The sequence below is a fragment of the Nannobrachium achirus genome (assembly GCF_963921795.1).
Source record: "Nannobrachium achirus genome assembly, chromosome: 5".
Taxonomy (NCBI): domain Eukaryota; kingdom Metazoa; phylum Chordata; class Actinopteri; order Myctophiformes; family Myctophidae; genus Nannobrachium; species Nannobrachium achirus.
Window position 1 is genome coordinate 25,941,917 of NC_137814.1, and position 23,759 is coordinate 25,965,675.

The 23,759-nt window shown below is 41.2% G+C and overlaps 4 protein-coding genes across 5 annotated transcripts in view; 1 reads left to right on the plus strand and 3 right to left on the minus strand.

The window, feature by feature from the left end:
- The window catches only part of pip4p1a (phosphatidylinositol-4,5-bisphosphate 4-phosphatase 1a), a 33,449-nt gene extending 30,246 nt beyond the window's left edge, over positions 1-3,203 (minus strand). Inside the window, exons 1-2 of the mRNA XM_080726186.1 lie at positions 3,004-3,203; positions 111-304 (exon numbers count right to left, since the gene is read on the minus strand). Of these exons, the coding sequence (XP_080582312.1) occupies positions 111-304; positions 3,004-3,139 (330 nt within the window). The 5' untranslated portion in view covers positions 3,140-3,203. The remainder of the gene's footprint in view (positions 1-110; positions 305-3,003) is intronic.
- Positions 3,204-5,380: 2,177 nt separating this feature from the next.
- dnaaf6 (dynein axonemal assembly factor 6) lies at positions 5,381-11,370 on the minus strand (the record flags this gene model as incomplete). The annotated part of the gene is made up of 6 exons (XM_080725280.1): positions 5,381-5,510; positions 6,702-6,787; positions 8,176-8,272; positions 10,201-10,309; positions 11,098-11,164; positions 11,278-11,370. 6 exons carry the CDS (start codon positions 11,368-11,370, stop codon positions 5,381-5,383), a joined length of 582 nt encoding a protein of 193 aa, XP_080581406.1.
- A 757-nt stretch (positions 11,371-12,127) lies between these two features.
- Positions 12,128-13,494, plus strand: LOC308284609 (MICOS complex subunit MIC26-like). The gene has a single exon (XM_080725289.1). It carries the CDS (start codon positions 12,154-12,156, stop codon positions 12,751-12,753), a length of 600 nt encoding a protein of 199 aa, XP_080581415.1. The 5' UTR covers positions 12,128-12,153; the 3' UTR covers positions 12,754-13,494.
- Positions 13,495-14,831: 1,337 nt separating this feature from the next.
- Positions 14,832-21,713, minus strand: eif3f (eukaryotic translation initiation factor 3, subunit F). 2 transcript variants are annotated; one of them, XM_080725327.1, is made up of 8 exons: positions 21,575-21,713; positions 20,614-20,684; positions 20,041-20,120; positions 18,134-18,271; positions 17,523-17,614; positions 16,633-16,769; positions 15,745-15,858; positions 14,832-14,992 (listed from the first exon to the last, which is right to left on the minus strand). In XM_080725327.1, the coding sequence occupies exons 1-8, from the start codon at positions 21,684-21,686 to the stop codon at positions 14,915-14,917; spliced, it is 822 nt and encodes a 273-aa protein (XP_080581453.1). In that variant the 5' UTR covers positions 21,687-21,713; the 3' UTR covers positions 14,832-14,914. The 2 variants fall into 2 exon arrangements, with proteins under 2 accessions (XP_080581453.1, XP_080581452.1); XM_080725326.1 differs by lacking the exon at positions 14,832-14,992 and adding an exon at positions 14,999-15,137.
- Positions 21,714-23,759: the final 2,046 nt, after the last annotated feature.

Genomic DNA, 23,759 nt, shown 5'->3' on the forward strand with positions numbered 1-23,759 from the left:
TAACATTTTGATGTCCTCATAAGTGTGTGTGTGTGTGTGTGTGTGTGTGTGTGTGTGTGTGTGTGTGTGTGTACGCGTGCGGGTTCAGACCCAGGTGGTGCTCCTCCTACCGTGGCCTCGTTGCAGACGCCACACTTCACCACGTGCTGGTGGATCTTGCCCTCCACAGAGATCAGGCTCTGACACACCCTACAGCTGATGACGGGGGCACTGCCACTCTCTGGGGACGTCAGGGGGGAGTAGGGCGGGGGGTCCTCCCCCAGGAGCACCGAGGGCTGGGTGGGGCTGGGGAACGGAGGGAAGCCTGGCGGGGGGGAGAAGGAGACATTAAGCAGTGGTTACTGGTTATGAAACTTTTTACGATCAAGGACCGCCACAGAATATGGCCACGGAACCCCATCTGAAAACAGCATAATGGCAAATAAACACTGCTTTCTATTCAATAGCAGTTGCACTAGTCAAGGTATTGATGTCATTTTGTTTAACAATTTACAGATGAGAAGTTTTACACAAAGACTGTCAATGTTTTGTCATTTCCCATAACAGTAAAATAAATGTTCTCGTGTACCACCTGCAGTACCCGCTGCATACCTGTACGCGCCCATTTGATTTTGAGAAACACTGATTTAGGGGAACAACCCTCCTCAAGGACCCCTGGGGGTCCCCTGGCTGAACCCCACTTTTAGGAACCACTGACTGACATGAAGTTATCATCGTCAGACCGGTGGGTCAACCGTGAATGGAATTCTGCAGGGGAAGTGAGGGACTGGGAGTCAAGTCACGAGAGCTGGCTGTGAAGGGGTTAACCCCCGTGACAGAGTAGCCTGTTCAGTTGTGGATTAACAAGAAAATGAGATTTGGTCTTGAGTTCAGCTGAAAGGAGCTTTATAATAAAACACCGCTGGAATGCAGAGAGAGAGGCCGTTTAAGTGGAAGTGTGCGCGTGTGCATGTGTGTGTGCCAGTGTTGCCATGTCCGCTTAAGTACAAGCAAATTTGGGCTTGTTGTACTGTAAAGTCGCTTGTAAATATAGGGTTGCGTTTTGGGGGGCTTGTTTCTAAAGTGTAGTTGTTTATTTAAGCTTGTTTCCTAATGTTGGCTCTCAATTCTCAAACATCTTCATGTCAAGGATGTCATGTGAAGAACTGAAGATCAGCTATTATTTGCAAATGTCTGATCAATTTGCTGAGTATGTGGCCCTAGTCACTCCTTTTGGGCTTAATTCTCTTGGGAAAACTGGCAACACTGGTGAGAGTCTGTAACTCTGTATGTGACAGAGATAGAGGGCCAGTGGTGGTCAGTCGCCAGTGTTGCCATGTCTGCTTATTATAAGCAACTTATAATAAGCTTATTTTAAGCAACTTATAATAAGCTTATTTTCCTATAAAGTTGCTTGTAAAATATTGGTAGTTGCAGGTTGAGGTTATTTGGGTTTGTTTCTTAAGTGTAGTTTCTTATTTTGGGCTTGAACTTCCTCATTTTTCTAGTATTATTTAATTTTAAACCAGAGGTTCTCAACATCATCATGGCCCTGGTCCCAAATTAATAAATATTTCCCTAAACCCCGCCTGAAAATGTTTTGTGCAAGGGAGCCCCATACCAGATTTGTGTTATTAGAACATTTCAGAAATATTCCAAATTTTATTTCAATCAAGATTTTTTGAATTCTTTGAAAATCGCTTCACAACACGTTGTGAACTTGTAGATCTGCCATTTTCAAATAGCCAATGTAAACAATATATCTTTTAAAGAGCTCCATGTGGCCTAGTCGCTTCTTTTGGGCTTGATTTCACAGACCTGTGGTTGCGTATTTCTCTTGCAAAATCTGGCAACGCTGTGGTCAGTGCAGTGACTAGGTGAGAATAGAGGAATATCAAATAATTGAGTCCTCCAACATTCCATTTCTGTGTGAACAAACAACGTCCAGCAGTTAAAAAGAGGCCAGTTTTAGTACAAACACTTCTATCATATAACAGTCAATTAGCAGCCGCTCCTCATGCCTTTCCCATTAATTTATTTTAAGCTGCACTATAGGTCCCTCCCTCCCCCCACCCACCCGGGCTGCCGATTGGTCACGGTGCTATCTTGCAGCAGTCGACGGGAGCCTCCCTATTGGCCGTATCGATTGCCAACCAAATCAGATGTTTTCTGTTTGCCAGTCAAATGGTAGAGTAACAGTTGGCTAGCCTTTAGCTGATGCAGCTGAAGCAGCAAGTGTTATTGTTGCCTGCTACTACTGTACCTTGACAAATGCATGCAACCTCTTCAAAACCAATACACAATAAAACTGATCATGATGGGTGCATTGCAGACTGTCAGCCAGCATGTCAGAGCTGTCAGACCAGACTCTCCACTGAATGGTTAGCATAGTAGAAGCCAATGTAGCATAGCTGCATTCACGTTACTTTATGATAGGGGGAAAGGCTAGGATAACTAGCACAGCCTACCCAGCCAGCAGACATGTTGTCCACAACATAACAAAACACACCATCCCAACCAGGACTTTTCAGAAGCTATACCACTCTGTAATAATGCAACAACAACAACATCTGCTGTGCTGCTGTCACATTTGTCACTGCTGTCACCAACCCATGCAGTGCCTAAACCGCTGCTAGGCTACAAGCTAATGATGCCTGACTTGGCATTAGCCTTGTAGCCTAGCAGCTGTGGTATAGCATAGCATCCCTCTGCCCTGTAGAAAATGAGGCCAGAGGCGTCACTTTGGGTATGGCAAGCTATGGCAGCTGCCATACCTTGGCTACAGGGGGGAAATAATAAAATGTACTTTTCATCGTGCCTGTTGCTAAAGTATGGCAACATGACTGGTGTCTTGCACGCGCCCTAGCGCGCGTGCAAGACACTAGTCATGTTGCCATACCTTAGCTTTTTCCTGAACTGACGCCACTGGAATCTGGATGAGGCTAGGCTGGAGACGTGGTAGAGAGACAGTCACACACACATGCAGAGAGAGAGAGAGAGAGAGAGAGCTCCATGGATACTTGCTTTGTGGCTTGTTGGGCACCACGCCATAGGGCGCCGCTCCGCCGGGCGACACTCCGCCGCCGCCGCCGCCGAGCAGCAGCCCTGCGCCGCCGTCCCCCAGGTCTGACAGCAGCGGGGACCTCTCACCGTCCGCCATGCCGACAGAGAGACACACAGAGCAGAGAGAGGAGAGGAGGACCAGGCAGGGGACCGCTGCTGCTGCCTGGTTGCAACCAAACGATAGCCAACGACGTGTGTTCTTCTGTATTGTTGTGTCGGAAATGCCTGCGTCACATGATCACACCACCACCACCACCACCTCCACCCTAGCTACAGTATCTATAAGCCTCCACACCGTGCTGTATGGCTATATGGTTATTATGGTATATGCTGTATCATATAGTCATATGCTGCTGTAACCGACACTGTCTGTGCATGACAGGGGCTGACAGTCACGCCCCTCCGGGGTGGTGATTTGATTTATTTATAATATTAACAACAATAATAATAATAATACTAATAATACTAATAATAATAATAATACACATTTATATATAGCACCTTTCAAAAATTGTATTACAAAGTGCTTTACACAAGAAGAAGAAAAAAACCTGTATTATTATGATATTATTAGTACTATTTTATTAGTGGTGGGAAAAGTACTACATTTATAACCTTTAAATACTCAAGTACAGTAAAAAAGAAAAAAAAATCAAAACTTCACTTGAGTAAAGTACACAATCATCAAAAATAGTTTTACATTATTGGATGGGAGGGATTCAGGGATATTTCACTTTCAAAAAAGCTTTTGGTCATGTTATCATCTAATCAGTCTTTAATGAACATCCTGAACAGTTTTTAATTTCTTCATTCAGTATTTAGATATTTGATGTAAATGTTATCAGGCCCCCCTCCTGCTGGCCCCCTCCCCATACACACCCATTGTAACTTCAAACTCCATTTTAACCATGGATAGATTCATTAAAAACACCCATTATTTTTTCTGGTTACTCATAATACCCTCCTAATGCGTGAGCAGGCCGTGTTTTTTTTCGTATTAAATGTTTTCCATTTTCCCAAAGAATTATTACATCCATCCATCCATCTTCAACCGCTTATCCGGAATCGGGTCGCGGGGGTAACAGTTCCAAGTTCCAACTGAGACTTCCAGATTTCCTTATCCTGCGCAACTTCCTCCACTCCCTCTGGGAGTATACCGAGGCGTTCCCAGGCCAGTCTGGAGATATAATCCTTCCATCTGGTCTTAGGTCTGCCACGGGGTCTCCTCCCAGTGGGACGTGCATCGAGGACCTTCCTAGGAAGGCGCTCGGGGGGCATCCGTACTAGATGCCCGAACCACCTAAGCTGACTCCTTTCCAAGTGAAGGAGCAGCGGTTATGAAAAGAATTATCGAAAAAAACACGGTCTGCTCACGTATTAGGAGGGTATTATCTATTATGAGTCACCAGATAAAATAATGGATGTTTTTAATAAATCTATCATAGTTAAAATGGAGTTTTAACTGATAGATTATAATAATACATTACTCAAGTAAAGTAAAAGTACCTCAGAATTATACTTCAATATTATACTTTATTACACTTCAAATCCGGGATAGAATTGGAAAGTCATATAGTGCAGCTTTAACTTTAAGTACAGTACTTGAGTAAATACACTTTCAGCTTTCACCACTAAGAGGGCTGATTCATATACTGTATAAACATTGAGGTAATACTTGGCGCAATAGGTTAAGAGAAAAAATGACAAAAATGAATCATAAAAGATATGATATAATAATACAACATACATTACAGAAAGTAAATAATGAAATTAATACAAAAATGGGGAGAATGCAAGGAAGAACCCATTCGGAAATCACATGTGAGTTGTCATGATTTTAAGGTTTGTCAGAAGTAAGAAGATAGCCTGTCTTTACACACTGTGTAATAATACGTCATGCACAGTAAAATACTCACTCCCACAGAGGATTGTACTGTGTAAATAGCCTTTTTTGTTACCATCTCGCTCTGACTTGTCTGGTGGTGCAGTGTCCTCCTAGAATAGATTATCTACATTGTATAGGCAATGGGTTGCACACAGTGGCAAGAGTTGATTTTCTTTTACTTTATTCACAATGAGAAAACTGCTACTGTGTAGCATAAATCTTAAAAGACAGCATTGCATTCCAGTCTTATTCAATTTAATAAAAGGATTCAGTTCAATAGCAGCAAGGACTCAAAGCTAACACAAGTTGCCTAACACAAACCAGAACGTATATTGGCAGTTACATTTTTCCCCCGTGTCCCAAGTTTTAAAAAAAAAAGGAAAAGGAAAAAAAAAGACAAAAATGTACAATTCTTTATGCTATTAAAAAAAATCAGTACAATTGTATTCTATCTTATTGCAGGTTTATAGAATCCATGGGACGATTCATGAACAGAGTGACTTCCAATTCCCCCTTTTCACTGTAGAACTGGGCCTTTCCCTTTTGGCTGTGGACAGGATGGGGAAGGTGGAGACCTAGCTTACTGAGGAGGAGGAAGGGAGGATATGAACAATGAAGAGTGGAGACAAGTAAGGGAGATGTGATGGGATCAGAGACGAGAGGACAGGTGAGAGAAGTAAGGAGATGGGAGGAAAGTGAACAGATGATTAAAGAGAGTAGGAGAAACAGAGAGAGACAGACAGAGTGGGGGAGAGAAAGAGAGAGTGAGATTATATCAAATACCCCATAAATGAGGAATCAAAAACCCAGATCATGATCATCTCACAAAAGAACCTGGAAATGTATTTTCCAGGGAGAATTGTCTCTTTGAAGTTCAGATTGAGAGTTGCAGACAGTCAGTCAAAGAGAAAAACAAAGGAGTAGTTGCTCAACCACTTTCACCTATTTTTGGGGATGTCATTATAAGTCAAAATCCTTTGAAAATAGTGGATTGGCTGTTTTCAAATAACTTAAAGGAGTAGTTCACCCCCAAAATGACTTTTTTTCTATTGATTAGTCACGCCATGGAGACTAGAGTTCAATAATATTTTTTGTTTTTTGTCACATTCCTAAGACAAAAATTTGATTCAAGTGAATTTACCCCCATTGATTTTGGATGGTGACTAGTTTCGAAACGGGTCACCATCCGGAATGAATGGGGGTAAATGTATTGTTATCACATTTTTGTTGTTATGAATGCGACAAAAAACAAAGAATATTATTGAACTCTAGTCTCCATGGCGTGACTAATCAATAGAAAAAAAGTCATTTTGGGGGTGAACTACTAAAATGGGGCTCAAGTGGTCAGGCGTGTTGAGCCCATTGAGTACAACTCATGGTGTACTTGACTGTTGACCGTTTTCCAAAGCAATGCGTGGTTTCTTTGATTTTTGAGACTTGAAAATCCTTGAGCTAGGTACTCCTACACAATGAAAATACTGTTTCCTTTATTCTTTGTCAATGTTGAGTTATTGTTACCATTAAATGCATTTGAAAGTATGTATTGATTTTAAATGTATAGCGTTGCCAATGGTCCCTGGAGAACAGGGCAGGCATTGACGCAACTATTCAGATATCAAATAAACTCTAAAAATAAACCTGTTAATGGGAAAACGGTCTGTTTGTGTATGAATTATATGACTGAAGCTGTGAATAGACAATGACATATATTGACAATAGGTCCTTTAAATGTTAAATGGTGCATTTATATAGCGCTTTTTTATGTCTCTCTTACTATTTTGGAGTCCGCAGATCAAGGAATGTTTCTTTTACATCCAGGACTACTTCTGCTGCTTTGGTGTCTGGAAGTTTGATTCTCACCTGAGATTGCAGAAAGGGGTAACATCACAATATTGTACACTGTGCTGTCAACACTGCATAATTGTTGATTTTAATCTGTGTTATAATGTAAATTATAGAAGATCAACAGTTTGTCTTATACAGTTGGTCTATATTATACCAGGGATGTTATTCGTCAAGTCTTTTTTATATAATATCATTGCTGTCGGGCAGAAACTTCTAATCTCCTTGTTTTGAATTTTTATGTTTTTTCGTATGCTTTCGTATCATACAAGAGCGTCACACAAAAGTATAGTGAAAATGGCTTTTTGAGTTTGTAGATCTCTAGAAAATGTTTTTTAACATAATAATTCTTTACACCCAACAGCAGTGATATGTAAAAATGACAATGAAACAACTAGATCTGATGACATGAGAACTGAAAACATGGCTGTAGCTGAGTGGGTAAAGAGGCCAGCTGGGGAAAGAAAAAGCACCCAACTTTATTGTGTTTTATCCTTTTGACAGATGCACTATGTACAAATATGTACGTATGTTCAACAAACAAACGTCAATCAATCAAAAGGACACCGGTTCGACCATCGGTTCACCCAGGGTGTTCCTGAGCAAGACCGGTAACAACTTGAACCCTAGCATCCCTGGGTGAGAATTCCTTCATGACACTCAGTGGAAAAGTGCTCATGTAGAGTGAGTAAGTAAGTAAGTACATTTTATTTGTATAGCACTTATCACAGAGAGACCTCACAAAGTGCTTTACATACAACATGAACAAACACAATAAAACATTCAAATAATAGGAAGCAGAACAAAAACACAGAACTGTACAGAAAGAACAGAGAAACAAAAACACAAAACAAACAGCAGATACATTTCACACCTGGAGGAGAAGTTCAATAACTTTCCCCAAAAGCATGTTGAAACAGTAGTGTTTTTAGCTGGTTCTTAAAAATATCCACAGACTTTGCAGCTCTCAGGCCACGCGGAAGGGCATTCCAAAGTATGACGCTACAGACTGAAAGTCTCTATCACCTTTGGTGATTAGCCTGGTTCGAGGAATGACCAGTAGACCCTGGCCAGCTGACTGTAGGGCCCTGGTTCTAGCAGGTCTGTTAGGTATTCAGGTTCTTGGCCATGCAGGGCTCTGAAAGTGAGCACCAGGACCTTGAACTGAACCCTAAAATTAACTGTGAGCCAGTGCGATAAAGCCAGAATTGGAGTAATGTGACACCTTCTGCTGTACCTAGTTAACAGTATTGCTGCAGTGTTTTGGATGAATTGAAGACCATCAAGAGACGTAAACACCAGAGGGAGCTCATCTGACCAGATTTCACCTAAATTATTTCTTGTACTGCTTCAAACTGCTATTAAAGTATTCAGTCTATCAATCAAAACCAGAACATAGTCCTTACCAGCATGGCTTCACAACACATGGATGACGGATCCTTTCTGCTCATCCCCAAAAACAGATCCTCTGTACCCACGCTTTGCTTCAAGATGATCTCATAACTACACACACACACACACACACACACACACACACACACACACACACACACACACACACACACACACACACACACACACACACACACACACACACACACACACAGTATTTATCTCATTGTGATTTATGCTTTGTCGTATAACCGTGTCATAGCCTATCTACAAGCTCACAGTGAGTTGCATCCACAACGTGCTGTGAGCCTGTAGTGGATTGTTTATTTTCAGAGTGCAGCACCATCGTACGCCGAAGCAGGAATCAAGCGTGACGCTGTGGCATCTCCTCAGAGAGAACAACAACAACATCAGGAGCCAGGAAGCAATTACAGGGGAATAAGCTGAGGTGAGTGCCACTGGAGGTCAGGCCATTTGGCTGAAATTGTAAATTGATGAGAGATGGTCAGAACACAGACTTGCACAGTCCAGCGTTCATTTTATGGACTAAAAAAACATGACGAAAAAAAATGCTTGTCGACTACCTTTTTCCACTGACAAAAACTAAAAACTAAGCTATGATGACTAAAACTATGACTAAATATTCTGACAATTTTCTCAACCCACACAAACTAGTAGGGCTGTCACAATTATTACATAATCGTGTAATCGCAATTATTTGACATAACCGCAATTATTTTGTCATAATCGTCATAATCGTTTCAAACATTTTCAAAAATAGTGGAAATAGCAGATCGGCTATTTCCACTATCAAAGTTCTTTTTCAAGTATAAAGTTGTCAAATATGTCAGTCATTTCTTTGTATATCTAGGTTATGTGTCATATCTGCCATGTGCAACTTCAAAGCCACAAGCCAAACAGGAATGTAATTGGCAACTACAGAAACACAATTAAATGTTAATCGCAATTATTTTAGTGACAATTAATCGTCATGTAAAATGTCATAATCGTGACAGCCCTACAAACTAGACTAAAATATTAGGGAGGGACTAGTGGACAAGAGATCCAGTAGAACTACTGTAAGTCGTTTTATGCGTGGCTGTGAGTGTGCACGTCACACTCAGAAAATACACGATCTATACGCAGCATGGCAAGTTGTGAGCTTGTAGATCTGCTATTTCAGGTATGGAGCTACAGTAGAAATCAGGCATTACATTTTAGTCAACTAAATCAACTGTAGATTTAAAATATGATATTTTGTCAACAATAACTAAAATATGACTAAAAGAATAATGGAAAATTATTCATTGGAAATGTGCATTTTCTAGATGTTGTTTTTGCCTCTGTTTTGACATGAGTTATTTTAACACTGACGATTTTACTGTGCAGGGTAAACTGTTTCCAAATGCTATAAAGGTATAGTTGTATTGCATGAATGTTTTAAAAGCAGCAATCTTTAACTCTCTCAACTAATTTCAGGGGTTCCAGTTTGAGTCCACACACCCCCATCTGATAGAATGTTTTCATCTGAGACCCTGACCTTACACTGCAAAATCCTCAGTGTTAATTTAACTCTGAGTGTACAAAATGGAACTAACTTTGGTTCTATTTGTACACTCTCAGAGCATACAAATGATGATGAAAACCAGTGATGTAAAAGGAATCTACTTTTGGAGTCCCAAATAAATCAAATTGTCTCAGACTGAAATTTAAAAAAGGTAATGCCTGATTTATATTTGGTTGCGTGCTGCGCACTGAAAATGTTAAACATTTTTTTGTTGTTGGCTAAAACAAAATGTTTTTAAGAGGTTAAAGATATTGATATTCTGATAGTAATCATTGCTATATAGAATGTTTGTTCAGTAACAGACCAGTCTCTCCAGCTCTTTGGTGGACAGAGAGTGCATTTTTGGTGCGCGACACCGGCATAACAAAACTCAGGCTTAATACGCATCATGCCAGTACCCTACTATCTGACTCATGTCAATGCTAATGCTGACTCCCTTTGTGGTCTTTTCATCCCAGGTGTGTTGTCTTACTCTGGCTGGGGTCGTGGGTCAGCCAGGTCTTCATAATGGGAGCCCTCTGCCACCTCCTCCTCACACCAGATGTCTTTAGTGTTCTTCTTTGTGTACGCCGTTGATGTCACTATATGAATATGAATCACAAATAGAAATTACACATGCACACACAGTCATGCATGAATGTGCATGCATGCATGCATGAGTGCACGTACTGTACCGCATGGCAACCTAAGTGTGTGTGCATACTTGAGCCATGTGTTTCAGCGCGTTTATTTGGGGATTTTCACCACCCTCTGGTGGACAAATTTGCAAACAGTGTGTCATAATTACATGCAAACATACAGTATACAGTATATATACCATACATACAAAGTAATGAATTAGTATTAACATCGTGGCCCTGGCTGTATATAAATGGGGTGAGTAACACCCATGGGCATGCTCACTTTTACTATAGAATTCTGGTTGAGTGGTCAGAATTAAGGATATTGTCAGGAGAAATTACAATTCAGAAGCACAGCAGGAGAAAGGGTGCAAATTATCCTGCTCAATTCTGCATGCCTTCAAGGCAATCAGGATGGAAGAAAAATGGACAGCCATGTTTTTCAAAGGAGGTTCTGGTACAGGAAGACAGTAATGGTAAAACGAAATTAATATATTGCTGTTATTGCTCAGAATTGTGGTGTGTAGCTTAAGTAGTTAAACTAAGATAAATGTGTTGAACTACTTGACATGCCTGATACATATGAATGTAGTTGAACTACAGCAAGCTACAGCACTATAAGTGTTGGGGTCTGGGGAATTTAACAGGCCTACATATTTTACTGGATATTGCATTATGTATAAGTGTATAAACAGTTACAGAGGGAAGTAATGGGGGTAGGCTCTTAGTAGGCGTATTGGATACATTACCCTCTTTGCTGGCTTTAGTTGCAGGTCCTATGTGTCCAGGTCCCAATTGTGCAGAAGGGGCCGCTTTCTGTTTAATTATACAACAGCACATGTGCTTAACCAACTTGACAAATAGAATAGAGGAGTACATTATACATATTGCAGCCTATAGCCTACCACACTAAATGCACAGTATCTTACTTTATCATCTTCTTCATCTTCGTCCTCTTGGGGAGATAGCAAGGCAGATAGTGCCTGCAGGCTTTGTAGTGATGACATTCCAAGTCCCTCCATTCTGTACTGACTTTTGCAAAGCAAAACTACCACCAAACAGCTGTTATAACTGCTGCATTCGAGTAGACCAATGCAAAACGCTGACAAGTTGCTTGATATCCAACTTCAACGTGTCCGACTGCAGATGAGATGATTCCCATAAGGCCTAGTGTTGATGCTTGCCGTTTCCCAGGAGACGCCAGGGTTCCTGGTTGCCATGGAAACGTGACGTCACACAATCTGTACTGAGGGCCTGAGGCCTGAGCTCTATACAGGGCAGGATAATAATTGGAAAAGTTTGACTTATAATATAGCTCAATTTAAAAACATCAAAGGGACACTTTACATCCACAAAAGGCAGCAAATTGTGTAGTGTACAGTTATATATATATATATATATATATATATATATAATATATATAATCATATAAGTGAATAGTCTAGTAGAAAAATGTTATTCAAAGATTATGCTGTGTAAATATTGTGTGTGTGTGTGTGTGTGTGTGTGTGTGTGTGTGTGTGTGTGTTTGTTTTGAAAATGCTTGACAATTTTGAAAGTGCTTGACAATAAAAATATTTGAAACGAAAGATATGCTGCAAAGTGCAAGTATGCTGCAAAGTGCAAGTATAAAGCACTGTCTGCAGTAAAGTGTAGTGTAATAATGTAGTGTAATCATTACACTGTAATGATGTAGTAAATAAAAATAAACAAGGAAGTGACCACCGCACGTTGTCCCTATGCGGCCACCGTACTTCACTACACGGACCACGACGATCATGTTCAAGGTGACAGGTGTAAGCACCATGCCGGGGGCTCTGAGTCTCATGTCAATAACCGTGTTCGCCGCTCCTGAAGATCAACCGCCCGCCGCCGGCGGCCTGAACAGGGACGAGCTCTCGCTGTACATCGCCCCCGAGCACGCCAAGCTTCGGCATGTGGACCCCCCCGAGGCCGGCCAGGTGGAGCGGGGCATCTCCGCTCTCCGGCAGATGGTGGCGCCCTACTCGGCCTGGTGTCGGACGTCCTACGGGGCGCTCAAGCCGAAGGTCGACAGCGTGCTCCGCTGCGGACACGAGTCGTACGCCTATCTGCAGAACCCGCCGGAGGAGTTCTACCCCCGGGCCGGAGTGATCGGCTTCCTCGGTGTCGTCGGGCTGTTCCTGGGGAGAGGGTCCAGGACGAAGCGCGTGGTCTTCCCCGCCGCCCTGATGACCGTGGGCGCCTCCATGTACTACCCGGCGCGGGCTGCGGAGATCGCCAAGACGGCTGGAGACTCGGTGTACGACGGGGCGCTGCGGGGCTACCTGTACGTGGACCAGATGATCAGAGCCCCGCAAGGGAGCGGCAAGACCACCTCCACGGCTGCTGAACCCGCACCTGCACCGGCAGAGGCCACTCCTTGATTTGCTTGGTGCTTTTTTACACGGTAAAATGTCCTGTTTAATTAAAGCTGCAATCTTTAAGTTTCATGACCTGATTTGAACCCTTGTCTCCCCCAAACTTCTCATGGCTGGCAGTACCACTTGTCAACCACTAGATGTCCTACCCAACCGACACCAGGCAGGGACTAACCACCACCAACCTCTGGAGATGAACAGTATTAGATCTATTAGATCCATCATCTATTGTATTGACCTACCCCTGTGACTCAACCATACATAATGGTTAAAATAACCCTTTTATTTATTAAAATAAGTTCTGGATTGCAGCTTTAACTCAATCAACAGAGGATTTTACTGTGACCAAAATCAAAACAGCAATACAAGATTGACAGCCTTGATTGTAAATCCTAGATTAATGCTGCTACTGCCTAGACTTGCTGCACTAATTTGTCATTTTCTAATGCCCAGATTTTGCACTAAAGCTTTACATGTCTCTCAGCGGGGCATAGCTTCTTACAGGGTTTTTAAAAACATATCAGAATGATTTAGTTGTTCCCAGTTTTTAATGCATATTTATTCAGAGACAAAGTTCTCAATCTTTATCAATTTGTCTTGTCACAATTGTTTTATGCATTGTCTGTCAATATTATTGTGTCAGACGTTAATGTAACTGAATTTGTAGAATATTGTTACAACTTTTCAAATGGGCCTAAACCATGAAGAACACAAATTTGTACTGATTGTCATAATAACACTCTTGAATGCGATAAATAAAAGCTATTTGTCCTAAAGCAGGGGTGTCGAACTCATTTTGGGGTGAGGGCCGCATTGGATGAAAGGCGACTTGATGTAATGAGGGCCGAACCAGTCGCGGATCGGATGGTATGCACACTCGCGCACATGTTCGCTCTTTTTTTCTTACTGTCGTCTCAACCACTGCTATAGCTAGCAGTATAGCAGTATATCATTTTACAAATTGTGTTCATTATTAAGTAAAATAGCTACTTTCATTATTGGTATTACAGTTGCAGTTAGGTACGAGAGATGCTATTTGTTTAAAGGAGTAGTTCATCCCCAAAATGACTTTTTTTTTTCTTTGATTACTCACGCCATGGAGACTTGAGTTCAATAATATATTTGTATTTTATTTGTCGCATTACTAAGACAAAAATGTGATAATAGTACACTTCCCCCCATTGATTCCGGATGGGGACCCATCCGGAATCAATAGGCATGCATTTATTGTAATCAAATTTCTGTTTAAGGAATGAGTCTCCATTGGCTCCATGGCATTTTGGAGGTGAACTACTCCTTTAAGAAGTGCCACTGAGAATAAACCATTTGATAATAGAATAATTCAATTCCTGATAGTCTCTGCTATAATTTGTAAATGGCTAAAAAATATATTATTGATGCAGGACAATTATTTTTATTGTATTTCATAATACAAATAAAAGTAATGAACAATAATGGCATATTCAGAAAATATCTGAATAATAAAACTTTTACATTTTATTATTATATTTTTTAAATAAGTTATTTTCTTAACATTAATTTCCATGTCTAATATGTGTAATCTTTGAGTACAGTTCGAATAGTGTAGGTATGTTCAGGTATTATTCATAGCCAGACCCCCCACCCCATTCCTAGCAATGCTGTCATCTTCAAAGAGATAGAGAGAGCTGGTCACTTAACATTCCAATCAATCAACTCAATCACTGCCAGGTGGGAGAAACCTAGCCTGCAGTGAACAGGCATTAGTTAGGTTAATTCTTAAAACAATCATAACTCTTGACAGGAATGGGCTAGAGACTTACTTTTTTTTCCTAAATGCTCAGAAATGTATGCTCTACAAGCCCACGGGCCGTATGTTTGACATCCCTGTCCTAAAGCAATGACCAAACAGTTGTGAACTTGAATTATTCAGGACCCTGTGCATCACAACAGTCATTAACAAAGTCATAAAAGATAATTAAAATGAACCAAAATCCAGCTCCATACTTAATTGTCTTGATGATTATCGTCTTCTCCTGCTCAGAATAAAAGTGTAGATCTGAACATAGCCATTGATAATAATGACCAAACACGACTCCAAACAATACCTGACCACACCTTTATTCATCATCTGAGGCAAAAATAGTGTACAAAAATTAAATATTAACCACTGCAAAGAAAATCCTGCTCAGAGCAGCACCAGCTTCTCATTCAGGGCTATTTGAGCTTGGGTGAGGTTGGACAGATAGGTCACCATCAACAGGTCCTGTGACAAAGGAGGAAACGAGGTGTTTACATTTCAATTATTTGCCTGAAGCTTCAGCTTTATTTGCCTGAAGCAGCACCAGCTTCTCATTCAGGGCTATTTGAGCTTGGGTGAGGTTGGACAGATAGGTCACCATCAACAGGTCCTGTGACAAAGGAGGAAACAAGGTGTTTACATTTCAATTATTTGCCTGAAGCTTCAGTCTAGAGTGACTTATACCAGTGGTTCTAAAGGTTTTTCCATGTCAAGGACCCCCAAATTGATATTTATTTGGCTGCAGACCCCCACCTGAAAATGTTTTGTGCCAAGGACCTCCAAAAGAGAAGATTTGATATTTTGTAAGTTTTTCAAATATTTTCAAAATGGTTAGAGCTTGCAGGTCTGCTATTTCTGCAATTTCTTAATATTGTACTTTTGAATTGTTTTGCCTGACATTCCCAAAATAGGGATGCCAGGTTCAAAGTGGGTTTAACCACTAAATCCCTATTTCCCCATTTTATATTCAAAAATAGTCAATGTACAAGCTCAGAACGTATCACATTGCCACGTGTTGTGAGCTTGTGCATCGTCTATTTGTGAAAATGTTTAATTGGACATGTCGAACTGAAGGAACTGCAACTATCGTAACTCTTTGTCAAAGTTGGTTCCTTCCTTTTCTTTGTGTCAAGCGACTTTGGGTACGGAGCCATAATTATGATGATTGTAATGATTATGAACAGTGTTGTGATTCCTGGCTGTGGAATGACACTCACATTGATGTTGGAGTTGAGCATGGTCTCAAAGTCCTCAGCTGAGATGGTGGGCACCTTGTTGACCAGGTCCATTAGGAAACGGCCCACACTGTTGTCTGCTGTCACCTTGCCAGACTGCGAGATAAACAATGACAAAATGAACAATGACACGTACAAGTACTTTCAACAATTTCTCAAAACATATTTGTTTCTATGTATGTATGTATGTGTATATACTGCTAAAAGTGTCAGATCCTACTGACATGAAGGGATGATTATTAAAACTCACTACCATTGACGATACAACAGACTTATTTTATAAGCCCCCACTACCATTGACGAGACATGACAGATTTCTTTTTCATTTAATTTAATCCTACATTATGCTGGTGTTTATCTGCTGAAAAAGTAGCGCATCTCGATTTGACCCGGAAACAGTTCCAAACCGTATATGACTGCCATGTTAGATTTTGCAAGAAAATGACCATTTCTCTGTTTCCTGATCCTGCCTAGCTTCCGTAGAATAAACAAAGCTAACTAGTTAGCTTATATCTCCCGAACGGTTTGATGGATTTGTGCAGTCTTTGTCATCCACTCCGTGGCACGGCATGCATGTTGATCGTGCACGATCTACTGGATCTCACTGGAGATGGATATACTGCGACTACTTTCTAGAAAAAGCGTGTAGAGAACTACCAAAGTCAAAAAACAATCATCAAAAATGAGCAACAATCTATTGATCTGAACCATAAATAACAGACTGCAGAATACCTTGGTTGACAAATCAGAATCAAACATCCAAGAGTGTAATAAAAGGGAATGGACGTGCAACAGGGGTCCTCTGATAGTCCCTCATAAACGTCATCCATTCCTTCGATGGACACTGTCCTAACTCTGTTGGACACTCACCAGCACGTCCTCGATGTACGCCAGCACGGTGGCCAACATATCCTGTACCCTGGACGCAGAGCAGGCCACCTGGGACAGGTCAGAGGTCAGACCCTTGGTGCGAGCGGGAGTCACACGTGTCCTCTGGAGGAGATCCACTAATTTACATAAACACACATAAATCAGCTGTTAGCAACACACATACAATGAAAGGCCATGTACAGTATGTCCATCAGAGTGGGAAAGGGTTTGGCATATTACATAATTGAGTAAGCATTATGAAGACATTAGCAGGTAAGTTCAACATCTGACAAGTCTCTGCTAGGGGTGTCAAGACATGGCAATTTAGTCAAAGTATTGCAAGTGCACGAAAACACATTTCAACCACTTCTTCACCTGTAAACCTGTGATGTGTTGATTATGATTATGGCTGGGAGAAAAGAGATGAAGCTTCAAAGAGCAGGATTAAACTACAGAATATTAACAGATCTTTTCCAAGAAAGCAGATTTTCTTTCTAAATCACTTTTTTAGTCAGTCTGTGTCCAGTCAACCCCAGTCCTCAGTTGTCAGTACTACTCCCGTTTCGGATGCATGGGAGAAAACATGGCACAGGCTGAAAAAAAAAAAAAAAAAGAGTCTTGTTTCAACCCGTCTCTTAAATTTTCAAACATCTTTGAGGAGTGGGGACTACCTTTTCTTTTTGGATACAATGTGCAGAAAAAGGTCAAGATCAACACTGTTGGCTACCATTTGCCAGTGTCACACTTTGCCAGCAGCCTACGAAGCGGGACCTCAACTTGGAGCTAACGTGGAGGGTGTATGTTTTACGATATGAAAACAGAACATAAATTTGCAGAAAAAATGAGTATGGATGCTTTTAGCGTCATTGATTGCAGTGGATCCTCCTTACCGCCTATCCTCTCAGTGTCATAGTAGACGTACTTGACACTCAGCGGTGTGAACATCACACCCACCGTCTTCCCGGGTACGCCCATCTGTGCACTGTGGGGTGGGATAACAAAGTGTCATTCTGGGTCACATTATTAGCGATTGGTCAAATAAAATATTAAAGCAGCAGTGATTTTGTCACTCCTTTAACCCATTAAGATCTGAAAAACATCTAAAAATGTCTTCTAAATCCTAATGTTTTTAAAACAAAAACGTATGTTTCTATATCAGTGTTGCTCAACCTTTTTGTCAAGGACCCCTAGAATTACATGTATTTGACAGCTTTCCCCCCCCCTTCCCCCCCTCATCTGAAAATATTTGTTTGCGATTTTTGCACTAATGTTCAAGATTTTCCAGATCTACAAGCTCGCTGTGAGCTTGTATATCTGCTATTTTTTAATAGTTAAAGCATAAAATAATGGTTAAAGTGGTCAAATCTATGCGTTCCCACCCAGTTTTTATGGGTTTTTTAAAAGGTCAATTTTGGTCCTGATTCTCCTGAACTGTCAATCATTTAGATGGGGATCTCCTGGAAGGCCCCAAAGACCCCTGGGGGTCCCCAGACCAGCTCACCTGACGTAGGCCCGGATGTTCATCTTGCCGCTTTGCAGGGCTGAGTCCACAGTCAGGTGGATGGGGTTGGTGGCCTCACGGCTGTAGTACTCGTGGATCAGCACAGAGTGCTCCGTGATGTCAAAGCCTGTGGCATACCTGTTGATGAGAGTACAACCATTAGGGTAGGGATATAGTGATAATTATCGTTGAGACGATACAATGTCTCCACGATATGCCTTTTCAGAGATATCGTATATATTGTGATACAACTGAGGTGGCCTTGTAAAAAATCCTGTTTAATCGTTAATACAGAGATTCATCGCAGAATTCAATTCAAACCTGCATTTTGGTCTAAATCAGTAGTTCTCAAACTTTAAAATGTCAAGGTCTCCACTTAACTCTGACAGTATACAAATGAAACCAAATGGACCCCGTAAGGGTCCATTCATTTGTATACTGTCAGAGTTACATACTTGTAAAGATGAATTTAGACCTCCCAAGGAACCCAGAGAGTCTAGTTTTTGTGAAGTAACTTGAAAAATAACCATAAAAACCAACGTGAAAAAAAGTCGTGATAAAATCGTGTATCGTGATACAGCTTGGGAAAATATTGTGATTTGTGATATTGTATTTTTCCATATCGCCCACCCCTACATTAGGGCTGCAACTGTTGCTCATTTACCTAGCGATTATTATTTAATTGATTACTTTTTCCGATGAGCCACGTAAGCATTGCTTTGTATGTCGCCAGGCAACGGTGCCTTGTAAAAGTGGTGGAGAATGGCAAACTCATGCATTGTGAGCTTGTTGGAGATGGCTGTGTCTACTATTATTTTGTCAAATGTTTTAGATTCATCGATTATCATTTACATAGATTAATTGTTGGCCCAGCATAGGTTCTTCTAGTAGAGAAAGGTTGTCCACAAATTAAGAGTCATAACTATAAAAGATAACTAAACATCAAATTAAAAGTTCAGACATTCTCGTTTGATACATTATGCTTCTTGGCAATAGCTTTAGTTTGTACCATTGGAAAGTTTATTTTCCTTTTAAAATGGCATGCATTTGTGGGATGAGCAGCACAGCTCAGGATGTGGGTTGCGCCCATGAAAGATTTGCCAAATCTTCTCTGCCAATGCCGAAGGCTACGGTCACACCCGTGTGTGCGCAGGTGGTTGCAGCCTGATGAATGCAGGTTGCTCTTGTGCTCGGCCACCTGTTTTATGCAGCCAGCGTAGCAAAAACGGAGTAGCTTGCAGCGCCTTTTTGTCTGCCAGCTTTGACTCATTGTGATTGGACAGAGGGGAAAAAGCAGCATTTCTCGAGCATTTATCTAATTCAAATACTCTCTACTATATAACACATAAACCAAAGGTGTGCACAACACACAGAAAGTGGCGCAATGCCAACAAAACGCTCTGCTGCCATTGAAAACCATTTAAAAAAAATCGAACCAGTGCGAAGTGAGCGGTGCACATAAAGTTAGGCGTAATCGTAGCCTATCAGTTGCTTATTCAGCTGTACTGCTCATAATGGGCCACCGTTTAAAAAGGGACATAAACAGAACAGAACACAACAGTATAAAAGGTATTGCCTAGAAGCATTGATTGTTACAACAACAGAAACAATCTTGCAAAAAACATATTTCAGAACTTTTTGTTCCATGTTCATAAGGATAATTATGTGAGCATCCACAGTGATGAACGATAACCTTCTCCTAAAAATGCTGAAGAATGTTGTGCTGCAAATTTGGATTGAAGATAAACATCATCTTAACGATATTGCTCACCACAGTAGTTGCTGTTCTGGACTCTGTCTCCCACTTGAGTTAGAATTACATTTTACAACGATAACAGTTTTACAACGAAAGATGACAAAGGATTCAAACATAATCAGTTCACGACTCCCGTCGTGCATTCTCTCACCATCCAATGATGACCTCACTGGGTGACACCCTCTTGTGGAGGTCGTACATGTTCTTGGCAAACTCCATATCCACAGCAACCTGTTGTCAAGAACCACACAGTTGACCCCAGGACCATTTCATAAAAATACACGGTTTATTCCACTAACACTACGTGTTTATTCCCCTAACACTACAACACACATCAAGACATATCTACAGCTGAGTGGTGCAATCATCAATAAGTAGGTCATATTAACAGAAAGAGCGAATACACTTCCCGGCACCCGCGTCTGCCGCGGAATTGCCGCGACAGGCACAGAACAGGACCGACAGTTCGAACGCACGGACCAGCAGGTAGGACCGGCAGCCGCTGCACGGACCGGCAGATAGGACCGGCAGGTAGGACCGTCGGCTGTTAGGGTTAGGTATAGTTGTACTGAGGTTAGGGTTAGGTAACGGCTGGCACCTGCCGCGGCAGCGTCGGGAATTGTATTCACTGTCCCTCCATATTAATCCCTTTATTTAGCAATATACCGTGACTTACCGTCACAGTTTGGTACATTTGTATTAAATTGCGGCATCAATAACCCACCTCATCTTCTGACTCGTTGTGGGGGACAGAGAAGCAGTTGGTCACCTCGACAGAGTGCTTGTCAACGGTTCCTGAGGAACAGAGACCACAACACATTCATGACACAGTACAAACCCACCATGATCTGACACAATTATCATAACGCATCATTATAAACATCATAATAATGCATCATTATGACATACATGTGGCTGCAACTCGAAACTGGCAAAAATACAAAGCTTAGCCACACCTCACCCGTTCACTGTAAATGTATGTTTTTTTTTTTATTATTGTTATTATTTCTGATTTCTGACTTTTTGCATTGTATTGAGTTATTTGTCTGTCATTTAATTGAGTACAAAAGGACAACAATGTAAACAATCCAATGAGCTTTCTTGGGTTTAAATCCCTGTATCTGAAATGTACTGTGCTTTCCCTATGTAAACTGCAAATAAAGTATTCAATCAATCAACATGATCACACCTGACCTAACACATTATAACATACCATCATATAAACATCATTATGACAACACACCTATGGCTATGACTATCAATCACCGTGACACGTTGATTATTATAACATATAATATCATTCAAATGTCTAACACATCAACCATCATCATCACAAACATGAGCCAATGGTTAGTTTGCAGCATCCATTCCAGATTTCCAGTTGCAACTGGCAAGCCAACTCGGTGAGCTATCGACACCGGCCGGGATGCGGCTAAACAAAACGTTAATGCTGTTTATCATGAGGTTAACCAGTAAAACTTTGATGGTGATAAGGATGGTTGAAACAAGGAGGCCAGCTGTTAGCTCTCTTCACCATCATCCATTCCAGATGCATTGTATTGAGCTAGCTAGTGGACATGCGTTAGTTAGCCTGCTGCTAGGCTAGCAATCGTTAGCTTGTAAAATGATAAACTTTAGTTTTTTTTTCTTCCCCGCAGCCGTTCTTCTGCCAACGTCTACTTTACCCAACAAGGTGCCGATAACACGGCTCGCGCCCTCGTTCCTCCGCTCGTAGGAGTCGCCGATAGAGGCGAGAACCACCGGGTGGATCTTCACCACTGGCCCGTACACCGACATGTTGGAAAGAGAGAAGGACTGCTAGGCTCCAGGGTTGCCAGGTTGTGTGTTGTGTGAGAGGAATACGCAACCAAGTCTATTAATGAAAACAAGCCCAAAAGAAGCGAGCCATTCGCATAAAAGCTGTGAGCTTGTAGATCTAAGAAAAAAACACAAATCTTGCATGGGTGGTACCTGACCAAAAAAACAAAACAAATGGAGGGTCCTTGCAGGAGCGCCGGCAGGGGTAAAATAGTGAGGGGACGGTATTGTGGGCGTGGCCAGATGATGACGTCATGACCGCAACCAAACGTACACCTCGGACTTTTGTTAAGTAACTATAGCCCATGTGTTGTTATGACAATTATTATAAGTAGCTCTGGATAAAGAATTTAACTTTCAAGTGTCGTTTTCAGAATTGTTTTGCTGTTCTTATTTCAATTGGCCTATTATCTTCTGCAATCTCGCATCATTGAAAATTAGGGTATATTCGAGAAAATAAATTAAGTTTAAATTAATAAAGTAAGGAAAATTCAAGCTTACTGAGTTACTGTATGGTGAAAGTTAGAAGAAGTTAGAACTCATAAATGAATTGCTCTGCTGCTGCATCGCACTGATGAGAGTGAGCGAGCCGATCAGAAAGGCCGTCAGTGATTAAAAAATACTCACATGTTTTAAAAGTATGTAAAAGTAGAAATACTCTGTTAAAAGTCCCATGTTCAAAATGTAGGCCTCCTGGAGTAATGACGTTTTGGGTAATCAAAATGTAGGCTGTAATAAAACGTAGCCTAGTAGTAGGCCTAGTCATGCAGAATGTCCCATTTGATTTGACAGGTTTTCACAATTGTTTGTATAACATATTTTAGCAGATCTAAGCTCACAATATGCGTCACATTGTGAGCTTGTATCTTCAAATAGACCAAGGGCTGAGGGCTGAAGTGGTTAATATGCCTTTATAATAATCGAATTTGCAAACTAACCGTTTTCAAATATTTGTAGTGGAGTAAAAGTAGCCCACAATATTTGCCTCTGAGATGTAGTGGAGTAGAAGTAAAAGTAGGCTATCGAAATAAGCCTACTCCATAAAGAAAAATAAAGTAGGCCTACAGTAGGCTATGAGTAGGCTGCATGTAATCATGCAGTTACTTCACACCACTGAAGCCTGCATGCCGTCATTTCAACAATTGGGATACAGAACCGGTTGAACATGTTTAGCACAGACATACTTGTGTATTAGATTAAAAGCAATTAGCATGTGTAAGGGGGTCGCGGCGACCTCCAGCAAGTCATTGGGAACGTTGGGACTATAGCGCCGTTTGGGGGAAAAAAGAGAGACAAAATTACAGAAGAATGGGTCGATATCATGAAAAGTGGGGTGGCAGTCCGGTCCAAAAAACCCCGGCTCCGGCGCCGTTGGGTCCTTGGCTAATTAATTATATATTACATAATGAATTTGGTGGGGGGTGGGGGTGGGGGGGTCCTTGACATGCTAATATTTTCAAACCACTGTCGAACCCTAGCCTGATTTCAGACTCTGCGCTGAGAAGCAGTCCACTCAGAGAGTGGGCGGGTCTATTGGCTGGAGCCAGGCAAGTCGAACCCATAGAGCATACATGGGCAACTGGCGGCCCGGGGGCCACATGCGGCCCCCACCTTCACTTAATGCGGCCCGCAGGTTGATACCGGAATACTGATATATTATTGATTTCAGCTGTTACATTTCGAAACATGACCTGCTTTAATTCCGCCAGTCTATATTAGTAGCTTAATGGTATTCAAATGTATTTTTTTTTTTGTCCAAATAGGTATTTGTATTTAGGTTCATAGAGTCAACATGAATATATAACTAAATGTGTTTGAAATTAAATCAAAATGTTACATTTCAGGATTCCAATTAAAAAATTACAAAAAATTATTCAGGATTCCAATTCAAAAGAAGCAAAAATAGCCGATCTACAAGCTCAAAACGCATCACAGCGCGATGCGTTTTGAGCTTGTAGATCTGCTATTGTTGCTTCTTTTGTATGAGATACTTGAATGACAAAGTAGCACGTATCAATATGCATTGTGGCCCTCTGGAGTGAAGGTGGAAAT